Source organism: Stylophora pistillata, chromosome 3 (genome assembly GCF_964205215.1).
Source record: "Stylophora pistillata chromosome 3, jaStyPist1.2, whole genome shotgun sequence".
NCBI lineage: Eukaryota > Metazoa > Cnidaria > Anthozoa > Scleractinia > Pocilloporidae > Stylophora > Stylophora pistillata.
Window position 1 is genome coordinate 27,855,856 of NC_142521.1, and position 24,240 is coordinate 27,880,095.

At 38.0% G+C, this 24,240-nt stretch overlaps 1 protein-coding gene and 2 pseudogenes across 3 annotated transcripts; 2 read left to right on the plus strand and 1 right to left on the minus strand.

Moving 5' to 3' along the window:
* The first annotated feature begins 629 nt into the window (after positions 1-629).
* On the plus strand, positions 630-18,654 carry LOC111329119 (CCR4-NOT transcription complex subunit 4). 3 transcript variants are annotated; one of them, XM_022933736.2, is made up of 23 exons: positions 630-978; positions 1,077-1,145; positions 2,534-2,599; positions 3,164-3,210; positions 5,065-5,154; positions 5,856-5,916; positions 6,022-6,108; positions 6,598-6,639; positions 6,726-6,784; positions 7,481-7,544; positions 8,425-8,492; positions 8,764-8,814; positions 9,961-9,979; positions 10,534-10,610; positions 11,194-11,399; positions 11,893-11,929; positions 12,182-12,267; positions 13,866-14,005; positions 14,145-14,214; positions 14,498-14,608; positions 15,453-15,551; positions 16,343-16,437; positions 16,931-18,654. In XM_022933736.2, the coding sequence occupies exons 1-23, from the start codon at positions 958-960 to the stop codon at positions 17,477-17,479; spliced, it is 2,214 nt and encodes a 737-aa protein (XP_022789471.2). In that variant the 5' UTR covers positions 630-957; the 3' UTR covers positions 17,480-18,654. The 3 variants fall into 3 exon arrangements, with proteins under 3 accessions (XP_022789471.2, XP_022789483.2, XP_088608056.1); XM_022933748.2 differs by having other exon boundaries at positions 16,935-17,107; XM_088751930.1 differs by having other exon boundaries at positions 15,453-15,521; positions 16,935-17,107.
* Positions 18,655-20,891: 2,237 nt separating this feature from the next.
* On the plus strand, positions 20,892-23,170 carry LOC148735420 (uncharacterized; annotated as a pseudogene).
* Positions 23,171-23,266: 96 nt separating this feature from the next.
* The window catches only part of LOC148735421 (uncharacterized), a 1,319-nt pseudogene continuing 345 nt past the window's right edge, over positions 23,267-24,240 (minus strand).

Consider the following 24,240-nt stretch of genomic DNA (forward strand, 5'->3'; position numbering starts at 1 on the left):
CCGACAACAGTCCTTCCCAGGGCTACTCTCACCCGGAAGATCACATTACGTTATGAAATGTTGCTCCCGTGTGCAAACCTTTTACTTTCTAGTAATAATACTGAACAGACTCCGGATCCATTGCGAAAGGGCCGTCAAGGAAGGTGGGTGCGACTGTAATGGTTAAAAATCTTTAAAAGAGAAATGCCAAAAAAAGAAAGAGAAATTATCTTGTCACCTTTTTCCAACAAGCTTGGCTAAAAAAGGGATTATTACATGACAAAATTACGCCAAGCAATTATTTCCGTGTAGATTTGCGATTTTTTTTGTTTATTTATTTATTTATTTTTTGGTCTCCTCTAGAACGCCTTTTAAAGACTTCTTATTCGGTATCATCGCCTTTTTTGTTGCTAAACATGGCTAAATTTTTTTCCCTATTAGAATTACTAAAGTTCCTCAGAAGTTGCGTACAATATGAACTGCTTAGAGACATATTTTCGCGTGGAATTGCGAGCAGGGTGCGATATGAACCAATCGCAATCTTACCCGTTCGGCTACCAATCAGATCGCAGAATTTACAGACCATACGTCACGTAGCCCGCAATCACAGCTGGTTGCTAACAAGTCATATGCGCGAGGCTCATGCGCCATAGATAACGAGTGACAGACATGATATGACAAGCGAAGGAAGGGAAATTGGGCAAGAGCGCGAGGGTTTTTCCGCAAGAAATATTTATTGCTTGCTTCATTTCTTCTTGTCTTTGGAGATTTCTGAACTCTCTGGAATCCCAGGGAAACGAAGAACTCGCTGTCCATCGAACACACCGACAGTTTCCGCCGACATTTCTGTTTCCGGTGAAACGTTTCAAAAGTTGTCTATTTCGTCCCGTCAAGAAATTAACTACAATACTTTGTACACCGAATAGCTTCTTATTTCTGCACTTAAATTGTCTGACTAGACGGCTTTTTAAGATCATCATGCAAGCTTCCGATGCAGAGGTAATGGTGCTGTTGAATTTACTGGGTTTTTTCGGGCTGATGTCGAGCTTATTGGCGGGAGTTCTAAATAAATTGTCTGTTCTGTATTTATTACGCAGTGCCCGTTGTGCATGGAACAGTTGGAAATTGACGACGTCAATTTCTTCCCTTGCACTTGTGGATATCAGGTAAATGAAATGTGAGATGACTTACATAGAGAAACGTTTCATGTGAACAGATCTATGCAGTACGAAACAACTTGACGCGTAATTGTACAAATATGTTAATACATAAACATGTAAATCTTTGTGACTCTCAACACTTTTCAAATATTGTTCTAAATTCCTAGCTGTAAGATTTATCAGCCTAAAACGATTTGCTGTTTACGAATGCTGAATTCAATTTCAATGGTTGAGCAATATTTTAGTTTCTTTGAGTCAGTGCCGTTCTTCCACAAGTATGATTCGTAATCAACATTTAACGCCCACCGATGGTAGCAAGTGAATATCTGAATGAATACAGATTCGATTGGATGTCTCATGAACATTTCTTCTTACATAACAAAAGCTACATGTGATTTAACTCTGACACGAAGCAAAAGGCCGGCTGAAGATATCGGAAAATAATTTTTTGATATATTTACGGTTCTCCAATCTCAGCTCGGTTACGTAGATACACGTGTGTTGTATATTTGAGTGCTAATCTCTGTCATCTATTCTATGTGATCAAAAGCTAAGCTACCTTGGTCACGCTGATAGAAATTAGCATTAGGAATTTTGAAAAATACCACATACTGCTTGTTTGTCTGTTTATTTTACAAACTTTCACAAAGTACAAATAATGTGAATTGAGAGGAGTGTTTGTCTCCAAATCTTTGTTAATCTGAGTCACTCACCTTAGTTTATTATATGTTGTTACTGTTGCACAGAGAGATGCTAGTTTTAAATGATTTTTAGCGCAAAATAGTCTCAAACTAGTTAAGTTTGTTGACCACTTGGTTCTAGATGCTGGAAGAAAAACAAGTTATGAGTTTGAACTCGTTTCATTTTAAACTAAGTCATAGATATTGAAATGTATTATGCTGTTTCTTCCTTGCTACCCTTTATACACAGACAACATTCATTGAGTACATTTTTTAAGCCAGATGATTTTATTGGTATATACTTGCCGATAATCAGCATGATTTTGATGAGTGGTCGATCTAACTGTTAAATCATCCTAAGATAAATTTTCCCCAATTAAATAATAATTTGTAGGAGAAAGTTTTATTCCTTTATCAGTTTTAGGAGTTTTAATTTTCAGTAGGTTAAGAAATCTTGGTCTTCAGTATTGCATGACTTTTTCTTTTTTTTCTTGCATAATTACTATTACAAGTCAATATTATACCTGGATCTCTTAAATCTCATCATCAAGAGTAATAACTTGTCATGGGATTTTAAACAAAAATTTAAAAAAAGGAGAACAGGCGCATAGAAAGAGAACAGAGAGAACATTGTACTAAGTGCAGGATCAATTGATATAACATTTGGAATAGATTTGTGAAATATCTTCTTAACCCTGGAATTTTTTGTTGTAGATCTGCAGGTTTTGCTGGCATCGTATTAGAACAGATGAGAATGGTTTATGTCCTGCTTGTAGGAAGGTTTGAAAATTGTTGAACTTTTTTTCATCCATTTGCACGTTACTGAAGACTGTTCTTAATTATTTATTCTCTTCTATCTACATTTTGCAATGAACTGAAAGTTGGCCTTGTAGATGAGTTATATTTAAAGGATTATTTCACCTCCTTTCTCAGTTTTCTGAACCTGTGTCAGGTGTACATGTAAATTGTTGCTTTTTCAGTTAAACTTTAGATATAGAGAGAACCTATGTTTATATGTTGTGGTTCAATTTTATCCTTGGTTTAAATTTTATTTTCCATTGTTTCAACCCTATTATCATACATTACCATAACCAAAAACAATGAAGGATAAAATTGAACCACAACATAATTATATCTTATCAAATCAACAGTAGTTTAGCATGGTCTGTACTCTTATCGCCAAAGATGTTCGTTATCAGTGTTAAAAATGTTTTAGACTTATAAGGTGCAGCCAAGCAGGTCTGCAGTAATGACAAATTGACCAATCAGATTGCTACTTTACTGCCAATGGTGGTAAAATTTTCCATGACTGGTGTTGAATTTTTTCTGTTATTATCTTTTTAGCCCTACAGTGAAGATCCTGCAGTTTATACCCCCCTATCACAAGACGAGTAAGTAAACAAGAATTTTTCTTATTGATTAACATTATCATTATAGTTAAATGTTTTACTGAACAAGCATACATGCAACTTTCCAAGCTGAACTCATTTCTAAAGTTCATGTTAAGTAATCCAAAATTTTTATATGGTTGCTATAGATAAAATGATTGGCCAAATAGACTATGATTTAAAAAAATTAGTAGAAAAACACTTTGTCACATGTGACATGAGGTGCTATTCTGCTGGCTGCCACACTTGTCTTTGAAAGCGAAATGACTACCTATCTGCCCACCATGACAATTTCTTCCCAAGATCTCATTTAGTAATTCTCCTTATTGTCTGCTCTACAATCGTTGTGATTTTAGTTCGGGGAATTTGGTTTTGGATTGACTAATAATGTTCTAATAGATGTTTCTCTACAATCTCATTACCTGTCTGCTTGATCTTGTATTGATATTGTAAGGAGAAATTATATTTTGATCGCTCGTGGGAGTTGAAGAATTAAAGATTCAGATAACATCTTCACTGCTTATTATTAAAACAGCCAATGAGATGGAGACAAATCTATGTCAGAGAAGAGTCTAAATGGTACAAAAAGTTGAAAACAAAGCTGCTTGCTAGGTGATTGTTGAAAACAGATTTTCGAATTGGTTACTTCTCTGTGTTTAGTCCTCAACACTTTTTTCTTCCTGTCATGGCAACCAAAATGTTGGAAGCCTGAAACACTGATAATGCAAAGCAGACAACATTTGTTCAACAATTTGGACCATCTGGAAAAAGTTAAGATTGTACTTTCATTGTTCTGTGCAATTGACAGGAATTTATCAGAAACTGCTACTGTCTACTGTTCCAAACTTGAAAACTCGGGCTAAAATCTAGAAATAACTAATTCTGTTTACTAACATACTAACATACTTTATTTAACGTGGCTAACACTTAGCTATATAAAGCTACTTTACAGGTCAGTCACGAAAAGGAAAGATAAATGAATAAACTTAGAAGCTATGTAAAAGTGTTTAAAAATTATTTAGTATTAAACTTTAACTCCAAAAAGTGATTAAAATTATCCAGCCAGGACACTCAAACATATTGGATAGGATTTTTTATCTTGATCTAACAGCTAACCCAGGTAAAAATATCCTGTTGAGTCCCAGGTGGGAGGTGGAATCCCAGATGGGATAACCTTGAGTTCGGGGTGGGACAGATGGGATCCCTGTTATCCCACCTGCAATCTTGGGTGGGAGGTGGGATCTCAGTTGGGATGATCATTAAGTCCCAGGTGGGAAAGGGGGGATCCCACCTGCATAGGTGGGATCCCACCTGCATAGGTGGGATCCTACCATTCCCACCTGGGATCCCAGATGGGATTGGCAAGATCCACCTAAATTCCTGCTGCCTTTTTTACCTGGGAACTCTCAAAACTAATTTTCAAGGAAATGTGTAGCAGCTAGAGGAGAGAATCAATAATCAGATCGTGGGAGTTGTGATCAGAGAGAGTTTGGTTTTCTAAACAAACATACCATATAAAGAGGTTCAGACCAAACTTGTCATGGGTTACGTAAAGTAGGTATGCCAGGTACAGTTTTTGTACTTTTTCTAAAAAAGTTGCCTGAATTGTTTGCATACTAGGCAGTATTAAGATTTTTAAGGTTTTAGATTCACCAAAGTAAGTTAGAGCAGGAAAAAATTTCCTGTTAAATAAGATGTTGCAAGAATTTACAGCCCTCAGCACAATAGAAACTAATTTGCATATGAGTGGGTTCATTATGAATTTAGAAATAGTTCTGAAGCTATTGTATTAAATTATGGAAAAAAAATTTTTTTCCGGCTTCTTTTTCCAATTAAGTTATACCCTTTGTTTTGCAGAATACAGAGAATTCTGAAAGAGAGGAAACAGAAAGATGTACAGAGAAAACAGAAAGTAACTGAGAACAGAAAACATTTAGCAAATGTGAGGTGAGAAATGCACATCAGCATGCACTTGTATGCTTATTTACAGCATTATTTTAGCCATTGTGTGATTTGGTTGGGTAATTAAAAACCTGGCAAGCTATAGAATTCCATGAAATTAATTTCATGCCCAGAAAGTCATGGAATTTTAGTGTGGGTGATGGGAAATGACTAAAAATAATCATTTTTGATTGGAATGAAGGAAAAATGCATTTATTGCATTACAGTTGTCCTTATTATTTTGAAATTAGCTTCTGGGTGATATGCCATGGAAAAGAAATTCTGATTTTGAAAGAGTACAAACCTTGGGACATGTAAGACTAAGTTTTGTTGCTTGAACAACTGAAAAATGGCGTGCTTTCAAAACTGTATAGATGTACAGAAATTGAAAGTCTTATACACAAGTCATCTCTGCAAAGGGTGATTTCCTTTTGTGCTTTCATTATTCCAACACCTTTGATCTGCTCTTCTTTTTCATGCAAAGTACTTACTGCAATAGTTTCTTCAATTGATGTATTGTTTTATGTGAAAGATGCATGCTTGGCCTTTCAGGAATATAATAAAATATGCATTATGATCTGTCACTTGATAGTTAAATTGTGGAAAAGGCAAGCGGAACATTCAAGGAGTGATGAGGTTTATGTCCCTGAAATAGGAGAATCACAATTTGCATCATAACCAACATGAATATTTCCCTTTTCCTATAGAGTTGTACAGAAAAATTTGGTATTCGTAGTTGGATTAACTCAAAGATTAGCAGATCCTGAGGTTTGTTTAATAGTTAACAAACTGCATGCATGCTCATATACTACAGAGCAAAGTTCAAGAATTGAGTGGAATTTTATGAGTGTATTTTATGTGTTTTCCTTTCAGCTTCTTAAAAGACCAGAGTACTTTAGCAAGTTTGGGAAAATACACAAAATTGTTGTGAATAACAGTACAAATTATGCAGGACCCCAGGTGAGTGGTGAATGTGGTAAAACTTGGAAACCTAGTATTATGCTAAATTCAGTTCACAAGTCTACTGTGTAGGTCTCTATAGAGCTGAGAGCTAACCATTAGATACTGTCATGAACAGGTATGAAATTGTAATTTTATACTTGGCTTTCAAACTTTTTTCACCACAAAAGTCTCAGAGTGAAGGCTTGCCACAGGCATTTCCAAAGTCACTTCAAGGACATAAAGCATGTCAGCTGTTCAAAGCTATTCAGAAATGATTAACTTTGTTGTTTATTTGTTTATCTTTAAACTCCATCTTACCTTAAGAAGGTGGAGAAAGTACTAAGATAACTCCATCAAATAGAATATTGTTCAAGTTTTATGTTACTTAGCAACCAGTCCTTTAGGTGAAGTCACCAAGAAACTTTTAAGTGGCAAAATATATTATGTTCTCATAATTTTTACTCTCATTTTATTCACTTAATATTTTTCTGTGTGTTTCTTTATCAGGGTCCCAGTGCAAGTGCTTACATTACATATGTGAAAGAAGAGGTAATCGCATTCATTTTTACAGATATTTTGCCCAAAGACTGGGCTTCCCTGAAAGCGTTTCAACACATTTTATTTTTCATTTACAGGATGCAATTAAAGCGATAATAGCCGTGTGTAACACTCATCTTGATGGGAGAACACTAAAGTGAGATAATATATCTAGATAAGAGTGCTTTTAGATTGAATATCATCAAACTAAAAGCAAAGTTATCACAATTAGAAGACAAATTTACATAATTATTAACCCTTTAACTGCCAAGATCTGATTATTAATTCTCCTCACTAGCTGCTACTCATTTCCTTTTAAAGTAGTTATGAGAATTTGGGGCTAGATCAGGATAGCAATTTGTATCTGATAAGTTTGAGTATTCTCATTACCTGTTTGCTGGATAATGTATGGAAATTATAGGGAGGAGTTTCATGTTAATCACTTCTGCCAGTTAAAGGGTTAAGAGCCAATGAGAGATCAAAGTGAAAACAATCAAACTGCCTTAACTACAGAAAAATGCGGGCAACTAACTGTGTGATTGATTTTAGTTTGGCATCTGATTGGCTGAGAAAGTGAGACAAGTTATCTGGATCTATTGCAGAGTGAATTAAAGCAAAATTCTGAATTACGTTTGACACTCCTTTAAAATCACTCTATTAATCGATGCTTTTAGCACATAATGTAGTTGTCTTTGCTGATATTTTTTAGTTCCCTTTGATGTTGATGGATTTATTAAGTAATGATATCTGTACATGCTTAAAGTTTGAAAACTGAATAAATTTTCTGCAATCCAATGTCATTCATAATTCTGTATCCTTGTAATTATTTTTTTTTTCTTTTTCTTTTTCACAGGGCATCTCTGGGGACAACAAAATATTGTAGTTACTTTCTTAGAAACATACCCTGTCCTAAAATGGTGAGTAAACCTTGGACTAGCTCTTTTGTTATAGGGACAATCGGTTTGTCCAGCACAGAAATTCCGATAAGTAGATATTTATATTTATTAACAACTTTATTTCTTATCAACCCTGAAACAAATAAGCAACTTAACTAATTTTGTGCTTAGATGTTGTTCCTAACAGCTGGATTTCAAATTTAATTAAAACTACAACAAAATTCTCAATCGGTTATCACCAGCCCGATTTGAGCACTTATGGGACAATGCTTGTAATTGGATGGTGTACAAATAGGACAGTTAACACATCATGCCTGTGTAAGTGGACAGTACGTGTCTTGTGTGGGCTGTTGTCCTGCATTTTGCTGGGCAGTTTTTTTTTTTTTTTTTTGTAAAAATGTATGACGGATGTCTAGTTTCTTTCTCAAATTTTGTTTTAGTTTTGATTACTTAGTAACAAGACTTTGTGTTGTGATTAACAAATTGGACTACTGCTGGGCAGTTGTCTGATTTTGTTAATAATTAATTTTGTGTTAGTGCAGGCCCAACTGAACTCCACTCAGTCTTGTTACCATTAGAAACTGAATTCCAACTACCAGAAGTTTAATTTATTTTTATCTTCAAGATTATGGTTAACATTGTGTATATATATGTGCTTTCTCTGGAGCAAAGGGAAACACTTCTAGTTAATTACTTTGAAACCATTTTGACTAGAATTTTTTTTTAACCACAGCTTTTAACTAACATAACCAATGGTTGAAATTCATTTTGAGCTTTGACAAGTGCCAATTATTTGAAAAGTGTCAGAGAGCAAAATATGAAAACAATCTAACATGCATCTTTTTGTAGGAACATTTAGCATGGAGAATTGAGTTTGCCTTTGTTGTTTGATATATTGTAGGATTGTATGTATCTTCATGAGTTAGGTGATGGAGCAGGAAGCTTTACAAAGGATGAAATGCAGGCAGGGTCTGTAACCTTTTCCTTGTCATTTTAATTTTCTTAAAAATTTACTGGTCTGTTAGCTGCATTCCTATAAAGCATTTACATCTGTAGCTGCAAGAGCTCCCTTCTCACCTTCCTCTCCCTTCTTTTCAACCCCCCTCCCCCTCCCCCCTCAGTTTAAAACATTTCTTCAAAACTTACTTAGGTTATCATCCTAACATTTTGTGGCCCTTTGGTTTGTGCACTAAATTATTAAAAGTCAATTGATTTTGTTGATATTTTGATTCTTTTGTAGAAAACATCAAGAATATGAACAGCAGTTGATTGCTTTTTATTCGAAGAAAATGTGAGTGCCTCAAATTAACTGAGTGGTTACTATGTTCTTATAGCTAGACTGTGTTAACTCTGAAACCATCTTGGTATCATCAGAAAATGAAAAAGATTCACACTAGGGAGCTTAAGCAGCAGGACTTTTCTTCATGATGGAGGGCTCATTGCCGTGAGGGGACTAGATCGAGATTGGCGTTCTTGGCACGAATTTTTTACTTTAAGCAGACTCCTTTTTTTTTCACGACGGACATGAGTGTAGAAAGCATGCGAAAATAAAAATTGCAAGCCCATGATGTAAACAAAGAAACAAAAATTGCTTTATGTTGTGTGTTCGCTCTTGAAACAACGAAAATGTGTTCATTTAAAGAAGCTGGGGAAATGCTTTTATTAAGCCATGACATGAACATCATCAGTGGCGAAGAACTACTTCTGTTGCTTGAAGAAAACATGTCAAGAAACGTTGAATTCAGCTATGGCTTGTACTAGCGATTTGACTCAGATGAAATATCCGAGCCAGAATGTACCTATACTTGAGTTTCTATATTGTTAACCATACACTTAACAAAGTAGACAAGTCGCACATACAGAGTTAATGCCAAGAAAACTGTCGGTAAAGAAACTCCTAAAAGTTTATATGAATGCATTTTTTAACAAAAAACTGAAATTGTCAGTTAAATTTTTATTTAATAAGACTTTGTAAAATTAATAAAAGATGAGTGTGCAGAAAGCTAAAAAGGCAAGTATTCAAGTAAACAGGTGGCGTCGAATTTAAGTGTGACAAGACAACTCTCAGCAGACAAGCTCCCGAATGAATTTGAACACAAAAACAACTGAAAATGTACGGCGAAGACTTCTCTTTCCCTTCCTTATGCGAATCCATTTTCAGAAGCTCTTTTTGGTGTTGACAACGTTATGATTTTTTGCTACTTACAATCTAGACCATTCGTGGTCATGGAAAAACAGCACGGAGGCCACAAGTGCCTTGGCGGCCGCTGTGGCAAATCACGACAACCTTTCGACATGTGCAGTAGGCAAAATATTCAAAGTCCCACTTCCGGTTTGCCTCCGTGAATCATGAACACTTGGTGCTTAAGCTCCCTAATGAATCGTCACCATTGTTAACAAAACCAACTTACACAGTTCTGTCATATTATGTTTCCAGGGGTCTTAGCAATGATAAGGTATGTCTACATTGTAGTATACTGTCATAATATAAGTTCTTGTAATGAAAGCATTGCACTGCACTGTCCTGCTTTTTCTTTCTTTTTTTTTTTTTCGCCAGAAACTTATTTTTTGTAGATCGAAAACAATCTTCAAAATCAAATATCCTAAATCAAACATGCAAAGTTTCCTGGCAGAGAAGGTCAAGCTCAAGTTGAGACAAACTGATGTTGCTGTGTAGTGATGACGTAGGCAGGGTACTCCCTCACCATGCTTCTAAATGAGAACTAGCACACCTAATAGCTCATGGTATTGCTAGACAGCTACCTGTCTTGGACTTGTATCCAACCCAATCAGATCAGAACTTCATGAACTTGCTTAACAATATGTTGGCAGTAAGGGGCTGGTACAAAAACATTTGGAAGACCAAACCCCAAGAACATTTTTTTCATGCAGCTAGGATGTGGGATTGACTCTAGTTTACTCCACTTTTAATCCCACAGTTAATGTCTCTGATACCCAATGTAAAGCTTATAATTTTTGCTGATGTTCTGATTACTTGTTTTGTTTTAAGGATAAAAATGAAGAGTGGCCAGTTGAAGATGGTGGTGAAAACAGAGTATCCCCTCATCTTCCTTCAGGAGTAGCTTGGTATGATTTCCTACATAACTTGATTTTCTTATGTACCACTCACAGGGTTTGTGTGCAGTCTTTACCCATTGAAAAAGTGAAGAAATAGGGAAACTACACTTAAAGCCTTCTAAAAGAGAAAGAAAAATAAAGACAAAGTCTCAGTAAAGTCTTGCTTTCTACAAGTTGAAACAACTACTTGAGTGTTGGATGAAATCTGTGCAGTGTTGCAAGATTTAGTTTAACTTAGCTTGGAAAAAGTGTTTTACAGACTCAGGGAGTGTATTTTAGCTTTTGGAGAACCCTTGACAATGTTGTAATACAAAATTTTGTAGCAATGTCATTCTCTTATTCCTCTCTGGATTCAAAATGTGTTAACAAAATTTTGAAATATGACCTTTACCCAGAGAAAACTGGGACACTGTCAGGGAAGCCTGATGAAATCCAGGTGGTTACCAATAAGGACTAGTGTTTCACCCTAGGTGATTATGTAGCAGTGCTCTTTGTTGCCTCATGCTACAGAGACTGGGCTCTGGTGCCTTGTGGGCCACATAGCTGAAGTGCAGACTTGACCTTATCTAACCTTTACCTTTGACTGTTGAAGGGCTGGCAAAGATGAGGACGAAGAAGGAGTTACCTGTCAAAATATTTCAGAGAATGAAGATAGTTCAGTTCGAGATAGAAAGGTGGAGGACTGGGAGGAATTGTGTCTCCCATCTGCTACTACAACTACAACAGAACATAAGCCATCCGATACCATAAGACAAGAACAACCAGCAAACCCTCCACAGTCAACGTACAGCAATGCTGGTAAGAACTGTGTGAATTCAAAGTAATCATGAACCCTAGCTACCGATGTGGTTGTGGAAATAAGATCTGAAAAAGATTCAGGCCCATGTGGGATTTGAACCCGAATTTCATTACTGCAAGGATCGCTTTCATAAATTTCACGAAACCGCATTAAATAAGAAAATTATGATTTTCATATTTTCAAATTCTTCAGTAAGTATTGTTGACTTTTTTAGTAGAGATTTGTTGTGAGTTCAAGTAATTTATGACATTGATAGCTATCGCAAATAATGAACTAAATATGAATTCTTGTATTACTTTTTTCTTGTTACTTGCCAATCAATTGTATATAAAAGTAGCTAAAGCCCTTTTTTGCATTATAGAGTTATTTCATTGGTAGGAAAAAAAAATTAATGGCTGAGAATTAGGATATGTTCCAGTCACACTTTTAGTAGCACCCTCGGTAAAAAAAATTCAGTTGTTTTTGCCAATAACTATGCTGTTATTTCTACAGGTTGGGGAAATACAGAAAGTGCTGGACGTGCTTTAGAGTAAGAAGCTTTAATAATACAATGAAAGAGTTGAGATTTACCATTTTACAAACAGTATGTGACTGGAAACTTGAAGTGTAGTGATCAGTGAATTTGTATCTGGCTCATCCTTTAGCTGGAGCAAAGTGTAGCTTCATACCAGCTTCCAAGTATTTTCCTTTGCTAGCTGTTGTTTTTATCAAAATTTTTTTTCTGAAAGTCAGAGGTTATTTTTAGCTGATTTTTTTTTTCCCCTTTATTTTCATTTTTCAGTACCTCTGGTCTGTTCTCTGCTGATCTCTGCAGTGGTCTGGGCCTTTCTAACTTACATCTGAAAGTTGATGGTGAAGATGATTTAGGTAAGACCACAACTGTCATCACAGTACATTAATCTGATTGGTCTCTAGGGTTGCAGGCTACAGGTACTAATTCACTGGATGAAATACAGGCAATTGCCAGCCATATTTATAGGGCCAGTGTTCGCTCAGTAAAGAACACCCTGCACTTCTAAAGTTATGCACTCATAATCACTTCTATCAAAAGCCATCTTTGAAACCTCCTCAGTTAAAATTTCAGCTGGCAGCCTTATTTCCTAGACAACTCTAGGTCTGTAGGCTGCCTGATAACAGCACCTATTTTTAGCCTCTTTTCATTACACCCTAACATCAGTATGCATATTCTCCATACTGTTCTCTATACATTCCCTATGGTACTGACAAGGAGATTTGTTTCACAATCAAGAGCTTCTTTAGTTGGTGATCATTTCCTTTATTCTCATGATCTCAATGCCTATTTCAGGGGTGATACTGATAGTTGAAATTAGATGCTAATCACTCCAAGGGGTTGAAGCATTTAGAAAACTAATTAAAAGTCACGATGATCATAATAATGATAATAACCGCCCCCCCCCCCCCCCAGTTAGCTCAATGGATAGAGCACTGCACTGTTGTGTGGGAGGTTGAGGGTTCGAGCCCCGACCTGACCAACACTTAGGGTCCTAAAATAATCGAGAAGAATTTGCTACCTTTCTATAACATCAGGAAAGGGTTAGATATTCTAGTCTTCTTGGATAGGGATGAATAAATGGAGGTCCCGTCTCCTGCAGGGTCGGGGTAGGAGATGTTAATTTCACATACACGAGATTACTGTGTGATGGATGTCCTCCCCTAGGGTGGGATGGGTGGGAGGGTGGACTAGCACAAATGGTTCCTATGTTCCTTTCTAGTCCTTCCCCACTACAAAACTTAATGCAGTGAAAATGGACTAAATTAAAAATTAATTCTTGTATTAATAGTTATCAGTTGTTATATGGCTGTGTCTCACAAGGACTGGGAACTACCGAATTCATGAATTTGATTGGCTGAAATCAATATTAAAGGCGGTCTAGATTTTCCCATCTAGACCAGCATCTAGACCAGTCTAGAAAAAAAAAAAAAAGGTACAAAGAATATAAACAATTGGCATACAAGACACAGCCATATAATAAACATCTTATTAACCGAGCTAGGTCGGTCTGTTTGGGAGAATCTTGGTTGCTGGTACAGACCTCATTGTGTTTGGTCTGTACCTGGTGACCTCTGTCAAGATTTTCCCATACAGACCTCCCGCTTGGTTAATAAGAACTAAATAAATTATAAAATCTATTTTACCCTTTCATATTGACTCTTTAACTCCCAGAAATGATTAAAATATAACTTCTCCGAAGATTATCCATGCATTATTTAGCAAACAAGTTATGAGAATACTCAGACTTGCAAGGTAGAAGTTGTTACCTTGATCTAACACCAAATTCTTGTTACTTATTTACAAGGGCTGTGTAGCAGCCAGAGGGGAGATTTAACAATCAGATCTTGGGAGTTGTAGGTTGAATTGATTGGAAATGCCTTGCTTCTTGTATTTTTGCCATTAAATTAACTTGTCTGTTAAGTAATATTTGCTGTGGTTTCCTTTTTTTAAGGTTTTGATCCTTGGAATGAGTGCAGTAAAGGTTTGGCAGATCTTCTTCAAGAGGAAAACAAAACAACAGTGCCTGGACAGACACATCACATTTCCACAGCTTCACAACCACAAAATTTTGTCTCAGGATTTCCACCAAATGTAGGTTCCAGTTGAGAAAACACTTGACTCTTTCCTGTTTAGACCTGAAAGCAATATATTACTTGTGGTTGTGTACATATATTTTATGACTTGTGTGATTTGATTTTGTTTTCTGAAATATCATGTTGATCTCTCTCAGAGCAATGAAATCAAAAACTGGCAGGATGGACTCAGAGCACTTTTACCAAACATAAACATAAATTTCTCAGGTAGGTTGTTAAATGGCAATGTCAGATTTTTGTGATGGTGTAGATATGTTATAAGTATGATAAAGACGTTTTCTTGAGAGTAGCAATTAAAATATCTTGGCTTCCATTCACACGAGCTAGAAACATTTCAACAACTGGGCATCATGCTCTAAGTGAAAAGGAATCTTTACAGTTTACCTGTATCAAGCTGCTACCCTGCTTAATACAGGTTTGACCATAGTTAAAACTACTAGAACTCCAATTTGCACAGTTTTATGTAAATGAGTCACTTTTTTTTCCTTAGATTCTCTGTTATCTCAACAACAAACTTCTTGGCATCATTCAGCACCTTTGACAGAACAGCATTACCCTGACTGGCCTTTTTTTTCACAGCAAGCACAAAGCCCATTCCAAGGTTTGTAATTTGCTATACAGCTCTCATGAACTGGAGACAAGTGCAACAGAAATAGTTTCTTTTTTGGTAAAATGCACTTTTGTCTCCAAAGATGTGGAATTTCTATAAGTTTTTAATTTTTCCAAGGTGTGATTTCAAACCCATCTTGGCACACTTTGAACAAGTTTTCGAAGACCCAACTTTTTAAATTTCATTCTCTGCAATGGCAATGTTCATAAATAGTTTACTTTTTAATTTTGTTTCTTAATTAATTAACTGAAAGCATTGCCCTTGTGGTTTAAATTATTTTATATCCCAATCCTAAAAAAAAAAAAAAAAAAAAAAAAAAAAAAAAGAGGGGGAAAGAAACTGGGGTAAGGTGGGACATTGTTGTCTTGGATGGTATGCAAATTTTCTTTTGAGAAAAAGGCCTTTTCACTACAATATTTTTACTGTTCGTCTCATCACCATGTAGATTTAAAGGTAGATCCCTAGAGTTGTTGTTTAACAGTTGTAAGTTTTCAGGGCATGTTGTTTTGTAGTCCAAGTGTTGGATCCAATGAATTTTTCATGATGTGTTTAGAAACATGTTTTTTCTAATATTGTCTGTGGAATTTGGTGTAGATTTTTAAAATTATTTCCACAGCTTGTGTCATACTATTAATTTTATCTGTTACAAACTATGTTCAAAATCACTTGTATGTTGTAACAAATGGGAATAAAAATTATTGTAACACATTTTGGCAGGCAGGGCAATTTGAAGTGCAAAATTATTTCCATCTTCAATTTCCTATTCTCTTTGCAACAAGCTCAGAATGTGAACCAGACCTTAGAATTAAAGAGATGATCTCCTTTTTTCCCAAAGTACGCCCTCCTCCAGGATTTGAATGTAAATCACCTACAAGCCACCACATGCCAATGCTTGATGATCCAGGTATTTTATGGTCAAAAGCACTTGACACAGGTTAGCTCTGTCATGATGTTTCATTTATCTTATAGTGTTAAGCAAAACTAATTCAAGAAAATTTCAACCAATTTCAAGGGTTTGTGGAGATTTTTAAGGAAATTTAGCCTGGGAAATTTTTTAGGAAATTCTTCAGGCTCTTACTGTTTTGATCCAGGCAGAGGTCTGATGGATAAATAATATTGTTGTAAAAACCTAATTAGTCCCAAAAATTTTAGGGAAAGTTCTCTCCTTTCAAAATTTGTAGCAGACTTTTTAGAGAAACTTGCCCCAGTCTTAAAACCTTTTAAACACTTTAACACCTGAGACAGACTCGCATCTAATTTCTCCCTTTCAATACTAACCCTGAATCAGACATTAAGGTGACAAGAAAAGAGGAATGATTTCCTTATCAGCACCTTAGGAAATATATACAAACCAGCTGAGTGTGGAGAGTACGCATACTGATGTTAGGGTACAAACAGTTCTCGTTCTGCAGTGCGGGGTTTGTTTACTCCTGACGCAAATTGCTGTTGTAGAAAGCTTGGCTCAAAATAAACAAGGACAGAAATCAAAGTTGATCATGGGACTCAAACTAAGAAAGTTTTCAAGACTTCAAATTAAAAAAAAAACTGGAAGCTGCAGATCATCAAGAAATTGGTGTTTGAAAAGAACTAAACTATTTTGAGTCACCCTCAAATATGGGGTCTCTCTGTGATTCCACATGTTGCTTACCTTAAAATTCACTTTGAGTCACCAAAAGTCTATGGTATGACGAACACATCTCATTTCTCTCAACTCGATTTTAAAAGGCAATCCTCGAGGAAACAATCTTGCAAGACCAGTTTCTAATGGATATCCAGGAATGCATCCTTTTAGGAGACAAGCAGAACCTCAGAGCACTGCGGTAAACTTTATTCTTACTTGGCTGTGCCTTTTTCCTCTTAATTTTACTCCAGGGTAATCTAATTGACTGATAACAGTGTTGAGTGTTTTATGTGGTGAAATCTGCAATTAATGGAAGCATTTGGTTTCTTTTTTAATTCCATTACCTTCTTTCGAACTGTTTAATTTCATTAGTTGTGTGATGAACCTAATGTCACAGGTCAACCTTCTTCTATCCATTTTTTGATTCCTTCCAAGTCCCTTATCAGCTCTTCTTTTCATTCCCCCCCCCCCCCCCCCACCCGTGACATTGCCAATCTTCATAGTACATGTAGGCAGAACGCTCGTCACATGTGATCCTTGGATATGACGTAACTCAGCGGTAAGGTCTCTGTAGCTGAGAAGTTGGAGTATGGAATTCGCAGTCCCACGTTCCTGTCTAAAAAAGGATATCTTTCCTTTTAAATAATATTTTGTTGGTGGTAGGCATTTCAGTAAAGTTTGTCTTGTTCTAGGCAGTCTCGTCAGCAGAGAAGCTGAAGGAGAGCTCAAGTATCGAATCCTCACATGAGGAAGTTAACTCTGGTACAAGAACAAAAGAATTACTACCAGTCTCGGAGCCTTTAGCAGATGATATAACAATTACAATGACGGAAGGAACTCACGGAGTTAACCCGTCATCAGGATTAACAAATTGTATCAAACAGCGCAAAACAAGAGTGAGTGAGTTATCCATCATCGACGTCAACGACCCTCTTCCAACTCATTGTGCGAATTCGTTGTTGGAGCACAACACTGAAAAGAAAAAACGGGACAGCAGAATACAGGAGACTAACAGACAATACAAACATGGGCAAATCCAAGGAGTAAATAAGAGAGACGAGAGACAGTCTCAACAGAGTAGACATTCAGGTACCAAGACCAGACAAAGTGAGACAACAGGAGGCTCTACCAGGAAACAAACTCATTCTCATCAAGACAGTGATAATTCCCATATGAAGGCAGTTCCTTCTCAGTATTATGATAAAAGAAGAAAAGATTACACAAGTGGATCTGTGGGATAGAGGAATTGTGTTGGAAAAGAGCAATAAAGTACAAGCTGAAATTGACTTAACACTGAGTGGCTTGTGCAGGGTTTGGACAGAAAAGTCACTGACGCACTGAAGCAAATCAAGGTAATGAGTGCGAGGTATGGGTTTCAAGTCAGCCTTCAGAAACTGCAAAACAAATTGAAACAATGCGATCAACAGATGCCTTTTCGTTAGGTGCAAGTTCACACTATGAATGTTCTGGTGAACCCACGGTGTAAAGGCACAACATTAATTTTTGCACTCCTATAAGTGATTGGTGAGAAAAATTTCCTAACAATGCCAATATATTGCCAACCAGGCAGGTTACAAGAATCGAGAAAACTATCAGCGTGGAGATTTTTTGACTTAACTGCAATTCTCAGCACTAATCAGTGAAGAAACGTACAATATTCACCAGGAGAAGTTAGTTTTTATATATCTGGAGTAAAAGTTTTTTTTTTATTTTATGCTAACTGTCGGCTTACCTTGTTTTAGCTTCTAACCAACCTGTTCACATCTTGCCAAGTATTCTTAAGTTTTAAGAATACTTAAAAAGGAAAGGTTATCGTAGGCAAAGCTTGTTTAACGTTGAATATTCCAACTGAAAAAAAGTTTCCATCTCTGTCACGATGATGTACCAGGAAACAGGAAAGCCGAAAACCTGTCTCTTGACAAGGTGATGTGTTTGAATATTAGGATATCTTTTACCATTAACTATTGCTCCTTGCAATTTGTCCTGTCTAACTTCCATCAGCGTTTTAAACAGTGATAGCTGTCTGTGTTGACATGGTTCTTGAGAGAGAAAAGTTACCAACAGACAGACACCTTACAGGTCATTTGCCGTCACATTCCTCCTAATGTCGGTCTGCGAGATCCTATAATTTATATAGCGACAAATCACGTTGGACGAGAAAGGGGTGATAAAACTTCTCAAGCTATCTTCGGAAGAAGTGTGTCTAATAATTCTGTCTTAGAATGCATGCAGTAAATTTCTAACTCTTGGATTTGGCCTCGCTTGCGAGTTTGGCACCGTAAAGAGACGAATCCCAGGTTGGGATTTGGTTCCATGCCCACTCTGTTAGCAGCCATTCAACAAGTAGGAAAAAGACTGTTTGTTAGTCTCCTGTTTAAAGTAAACTATAAAATAATAAATGAGCCAATTTACTGAACTGTATTTGTATTGTTTACGTTCAAGGGCTTTCCTATTACCCAAGTTAAGATAGAGTTTAAAACTGCAGAGGAGAGAAAGAGGAAGTCGAGAGTTCCCTTTCTCGCGCAAAGATTACGAAAGTAATTGTATTGATTTTGACTTTGTAGTTGGTCTAGAACTCTCGCTATCCACCATCCTCGGAGACCCAGGGGCTCTTCGTGCCCTAACTTGAAATCGACTCAGCCCCTGGGTCTCCGAGGATGGCTATCCACTTAACTAACCTGTAGCAAAACAAGCCTTTTCCAAGCGTTGAGTTAGTAAAATGGAGCGAAGTACAGTCAAACCTGTCTTAAGCGGTGCCGTATTAAGCGGACAGTTTTCAAAGTACCGAAATTTTTTCCCCTTAATCACGGTTGTGGTCACCCTTTACTGAGTCCCCCCTCCAGTTTTGACAGTCCTTCCCTATATTGAACGGTCACTTGGGCAAGAGTTAAAAAAGGGCGACTTTTATTGCACATTGAGTGTAATGTTCGTAAGGGTTAATATGGCATTCTTTGGCAAGATTTCCGTGTGACCCCTTATACCTATGAATGCGGTGAGTTGATTAAGGATGTTGACTATTCATTGTTCTCTGATATGATTTTATGAACAAGAACAAACATGTTCCTTCTTTTGTAACAAACAGGTGATGCTTTCTCATCTTGACGAAAAACCATAGGTCCCGTCTCCTGTATCTTCCCTGTACTAGTTGTTGTTGTTATTATTTCGCAGAGAAGTCAACTGAATGCTACATTCTAATCAGGCACCACAGGGCGAAAACCGTAACCTGTGAGCCATGGAGTAAAAAAATGAATGTACATTAACTAATCCTAAAAAGCTTTTCCGTTGTGTCTACGGTCCTCCTTCTAACAGAAAGTCAAACTGCCACCTTGAAATTCCGGGCAATATTCAGCGTGCCCGAGAGCACTGCCCTCTGCATCTTTTGCAGTACGTCTGTGCTTCTGTCTCACACCAGCTCGCACATCATGACATCCAGCTCCCGTGACCACCCCCCGAGGGCATCCATAATGATGTTATATTGCTTCACCTCGTAGCCTGGGAACTGCTGCCTTAGTTCCCAGCGAAGGGGTCCGTACTTCAGTGTCTTTTCTTCATCCTTTCTTGTCCGATTGTTAACCCACGGGCAGCTCATTTCCAGCGTCACAACTCTCTTGCACATATGATTTACAATGCGTGCATCCACCCTATTGCATCTGACCTCTTGTTGATCAGCATATATAGGGACAACCCGATAAGCTTTAACATTCTCTGACTCGTACACGGGCTTCGGCTTGTCGGGTGAGTACCAGGGTGGTATCTCGTCTATAAATCCCTCATCATACAACAGTTGGTAAAACAGTACCTTCAGTGCTGCGTCGTGTCTAGAGAGATACTTGCTCTGGGCCAGTGCACTGCATCCTGACAAGATATGTGCCACACTCTGGAGCCTTGCCGCATAATCTGCACCTCATCTCGCCTTCTCCGCTTGTGTGGGTCTTCTGACTCGTGTATACTCGCGTTGGCAATAGCTGCTCGTATAGCTCGACGAGTCCAGCAATTGTGTGTGATGGGCAGTTCTTCCACTCTGTGAGCCACCAGAAACACTCATCGGCACTCAAACTCTCATCCTCCAGCCTAGTAGTCACTAGACGCCCTTGCCACCGTTGGTTTCTGATCTCATCCTCTAACTTCTCAATTTGGCACCTCCGCACCTCTTTCTTGATCCCTTGCGCGTGTTCCAAATCCACCTCCAGCCCCAACTCCTCCGCGCACTTAGCCGCTTCTTTAAAAATTGACCTACGCCCCATCCTCGCCGCCTGCTCTTCAAACTCCCGTACCATTCCCAGTGCACGATCTTCATTACCATGGAGTCTGACTGTACCCTTGATTTTTGTGGCTTTGTACTCCATTTCAACAGAGCGCTATCCCCGCCCTCCTGTACTTCTTGGCATATACAACAAAGCATTCGAACTACATGGGTGTCTACCCCCACTCTCGACAACAATCTTGCGCGCTTCCCTATCGATCTGCTTAAGTTCCATCACCGGCCACTGTTGTGTCCACATAAGATATCCAAGAACAGGCAATGGAAACTGATTTGAAGCTACCACCCGATTATAATCGGACAAGGGACTTGTCCAAATAACTGACAATCGTCAGAGATTATTATTATTATTATTATTATTATTATTGTTATTATTAGGGGACCCACTTGCTATGGCAATATATGCCCTCAGCACCCAGCCCTTGATAACAAGTCTACAGGCCATGTCAGATGCAAAACAATGCTGGTTCGCAGATGATGCTTGTGGAGCTGGCACTCTCATAAATCAAGCAATGGTGGGATGGTCTTAATACATCCGGTCCAGGCATTGGCTACTTTCCAAACGGAAAAAAGTGCTGGATTATTGCAAAGCCAGAAAAGGAGGCACTTGTTAGAGAAGCCTTTAAAGATACAGCCAGTAGATACAGTAGAAGGGCAGAAGCATCTTGGAGCTGTGATAGGCTCAAGAGATTATCTGCAGGACTATGTCAACGAGAAAGTAACTAGCTGGGTCAATGAAGTTGTTCAGCTGGCTAAATTTGCACAGATTCAACCGCAGGCCAGCTGTGCCGCATACACGTTTGGTTTAAAGCATCGTTGGACGTACTTCCTAAGAACTCTCCCTGATGTCCAAGATCTTCTAGAGCCACTTGAAGAGGCAATAGACCACTTTCCAAAATGGCTGCCGGATTAATATTCTTTTGTTTAAATTTAAATTAGCCCTTCTGGCCTCGCTTGAGATAATGTATTCTTTTGAATTTTGTACTGGAGAACGAGGCAAGAAGGGCTAAATTAAATTTAGACAAAAGAATATTAATCCGGCAGCCATTTATGAAAGTGGTCTTTCCCAGGTCCTTATACCAGCAATCGTAGGGCGCAAGTGTAGCAAACTGGATAGAGACGTTCTAGCACTACCCGTGCGCCTAGGCGGCCTGAGCTTGAGCAACCCATGTCACGAGGCGGCACGCGAACATGCCTCATCTATTCAGGTGACATCTTCTCTTGTCGAACATATCATGGCTCAAACTCATCAACTACCCGACGAGTCCCTCATCGCGTCAGGGCGTCAGGCTGTCAAACATGGAAAAGCTGAAGAACTTTCAGAGATTGCAGATAATCTAAAAGAAATTGTTTCACGGAAGACCAAGCGAGCTCTAGTACTAGCGCAAGAAAAAGGCTCCTCTGTATGGCTCACAGTTCTTCCCCTTCAAGAACATAGTTTCAACCTCAGTCAGTCAGAGTTTCGCGATGCTGTTAAATTACGCTATGATTGACCGTTCGATGACATTCCATCAGTGTGTGCGTGTGGGATAAACTTCACCATAGTTAATCGATTAACTATGACTTCACAGTAGACCACGCGATGATCTGCAAACGAGGGGGTTTTGTTATCCAACGGCATAATGAGTCGAGGGACCTCGAGGCCGACCTTTTGAGTACAGTGTGTACCGAGGTCGAGCCAGTTCTCTAGGACATCACTGAAGAACAACTCAGCAGGGGGTCTAATAGAGCACGAGACGCAAGATTGGACGTTCGGATGCGTGGCTTCTGGCATCCCCAGAGCCCGGCATTCTTCGATGTGAGGGTTTGCCACCCTAATACCGAGTCTTACAAGGACCAGGAACCACAAAAGATTTATCGTATCCATGAAAACGATAAGAAGCGGCTGTACTCAAGGAGAGTGTTGGATGTTGAGCATGGCTCGTTCACGCCGCTTGTATTTACAACTACGGGAGATATGGGGTGGAATGCATAAGATACCACAGCCGATTGGTCGAGCTGATAGCCGCCAAGAAAGGGGAATGACACTCGCAAACAATTTCCTGGATCCGAGCAAAGACATCCTTTGCCCTCCTTCGGTCGGCCTTAGTTTACTAAGCCTTCGAGGATCGCGGTTGAAGCGCCGCGCTGCGTTTGACTATAATAATTGTGACGTTGAAATCGCAGCTGCCGAGGGAGCCATTGACATTGTTTAATGATTTTTAGCAGCCTTGTATATAGGGTTCTAGATTTGCCATTCACCTTTCTCTTTTCTGTATAGTTTTAGATAAGCTTTTACTTATCAGATTATTAGACTTTGAATCTGTTCAGATTTGACTCCGTTATTTATAGTTTTCCAGACGCTTTGACACAAAAAAGGAGTAGATGTGAGCCGAAAGCGAATTATTTTGAATCGTTTTTTACGCTGTTAATATTTTGTATTGTAGAGGATTTTATGGAAATTATTGCTAAATAAAGATTATTATCATCATCATTATTATTATTATTATTATTATGCAGTATACACGTTTGGATGCGAGTGAGCTAAGCAAGACAGGGCGAAAATTCGTAGCCTATCAGCATGACAGGACTGTTAACTATAATAATATCTAATACTACTTAAATATAAATGATCAATATAAAACGATAGAAGTGTCAATTGGCCCAATACTAAGATGTTTTTTTTTTAATGTTCATGATTTACTGTTCGGTTCTTAAAATATCCTTAACGTAAAATGTTCATAAAATACTGTTCATAAAAAACCAAATCATAATGTCCTTAAAATTCTTACGATGTAACCAGTTTAAATGTTCTTGCAATGTTCAGAGTGCTACTTAATACAGCTTTCTGCATTCTCAGCAATATTTCTTTTTATCTTGTACCAAAGAAGCCCTTCATTTCAGTTTCCATAGCTTTAGACCATCCTCCAAGTACATCTATAGTGACGTTTACTTGTGAGATCTTTTATCTTGGGTGTTGTTTTGTCAGCTCAAGTCTGAGTGCTCCATACCTCTTGGTCTTTTCTTTGTCTTTCTTGTCTTTGTTGTTGATCCAAGGGCAGCTCATTTCCACCATAAGTACCTTCTTGTTTTTGTGGTCGATGAAACGTGCATCCACACGATTATATTGTATGTATGTATGATCAGCATATACTGGTACATCCCAGTATGCCTCAGCATCAGGTGACTTATAAAGAGGTTTGGGCTTCCGACATCTGAGAACCATGGCGGAGCACTATCAGCGAGCTCCAGGTCTTTGAGCATCTCAAAGAAGAACACTTTCAAAGCAAAATTGTGCCTTTCTAAGTACTTGGACAGAGCTAATGATTGACATCCAGCAAGTACATGTGCCATGCTCTCAGGACCTTCGCCACACATTCTACATTTGACATCGTTCTTGTCCGTTGTTCCAGTCTTGTAAGCCATGTAGACCTTTGTTGGTGTGAGCTGTTCGTACAGTTCCATGATGCCTGCGATACAGTGGGTAGGAGCACATTGCCATTTATTGAGCCATGCAAAACAATTTTCAAGGCTCAATTGATCATCTTGCCATCTTGCTTTTAAAAGACATCCTTGCCACTGTTGATCTTCAACTTTTTTCACTAGTTTCTCATTTACAACTTTCTTTATATGCTTCTTGATGTGCAGATCTTTGGTAGCTATCTCTGGTTCTTCTGTTGGGCTACATGATGGTTCAGTGGTATTCAAGTTCAGAGTTGTATCCAGTTCTTGTGCAAACTTCTTCGAGTCAGTGGTAAGAGA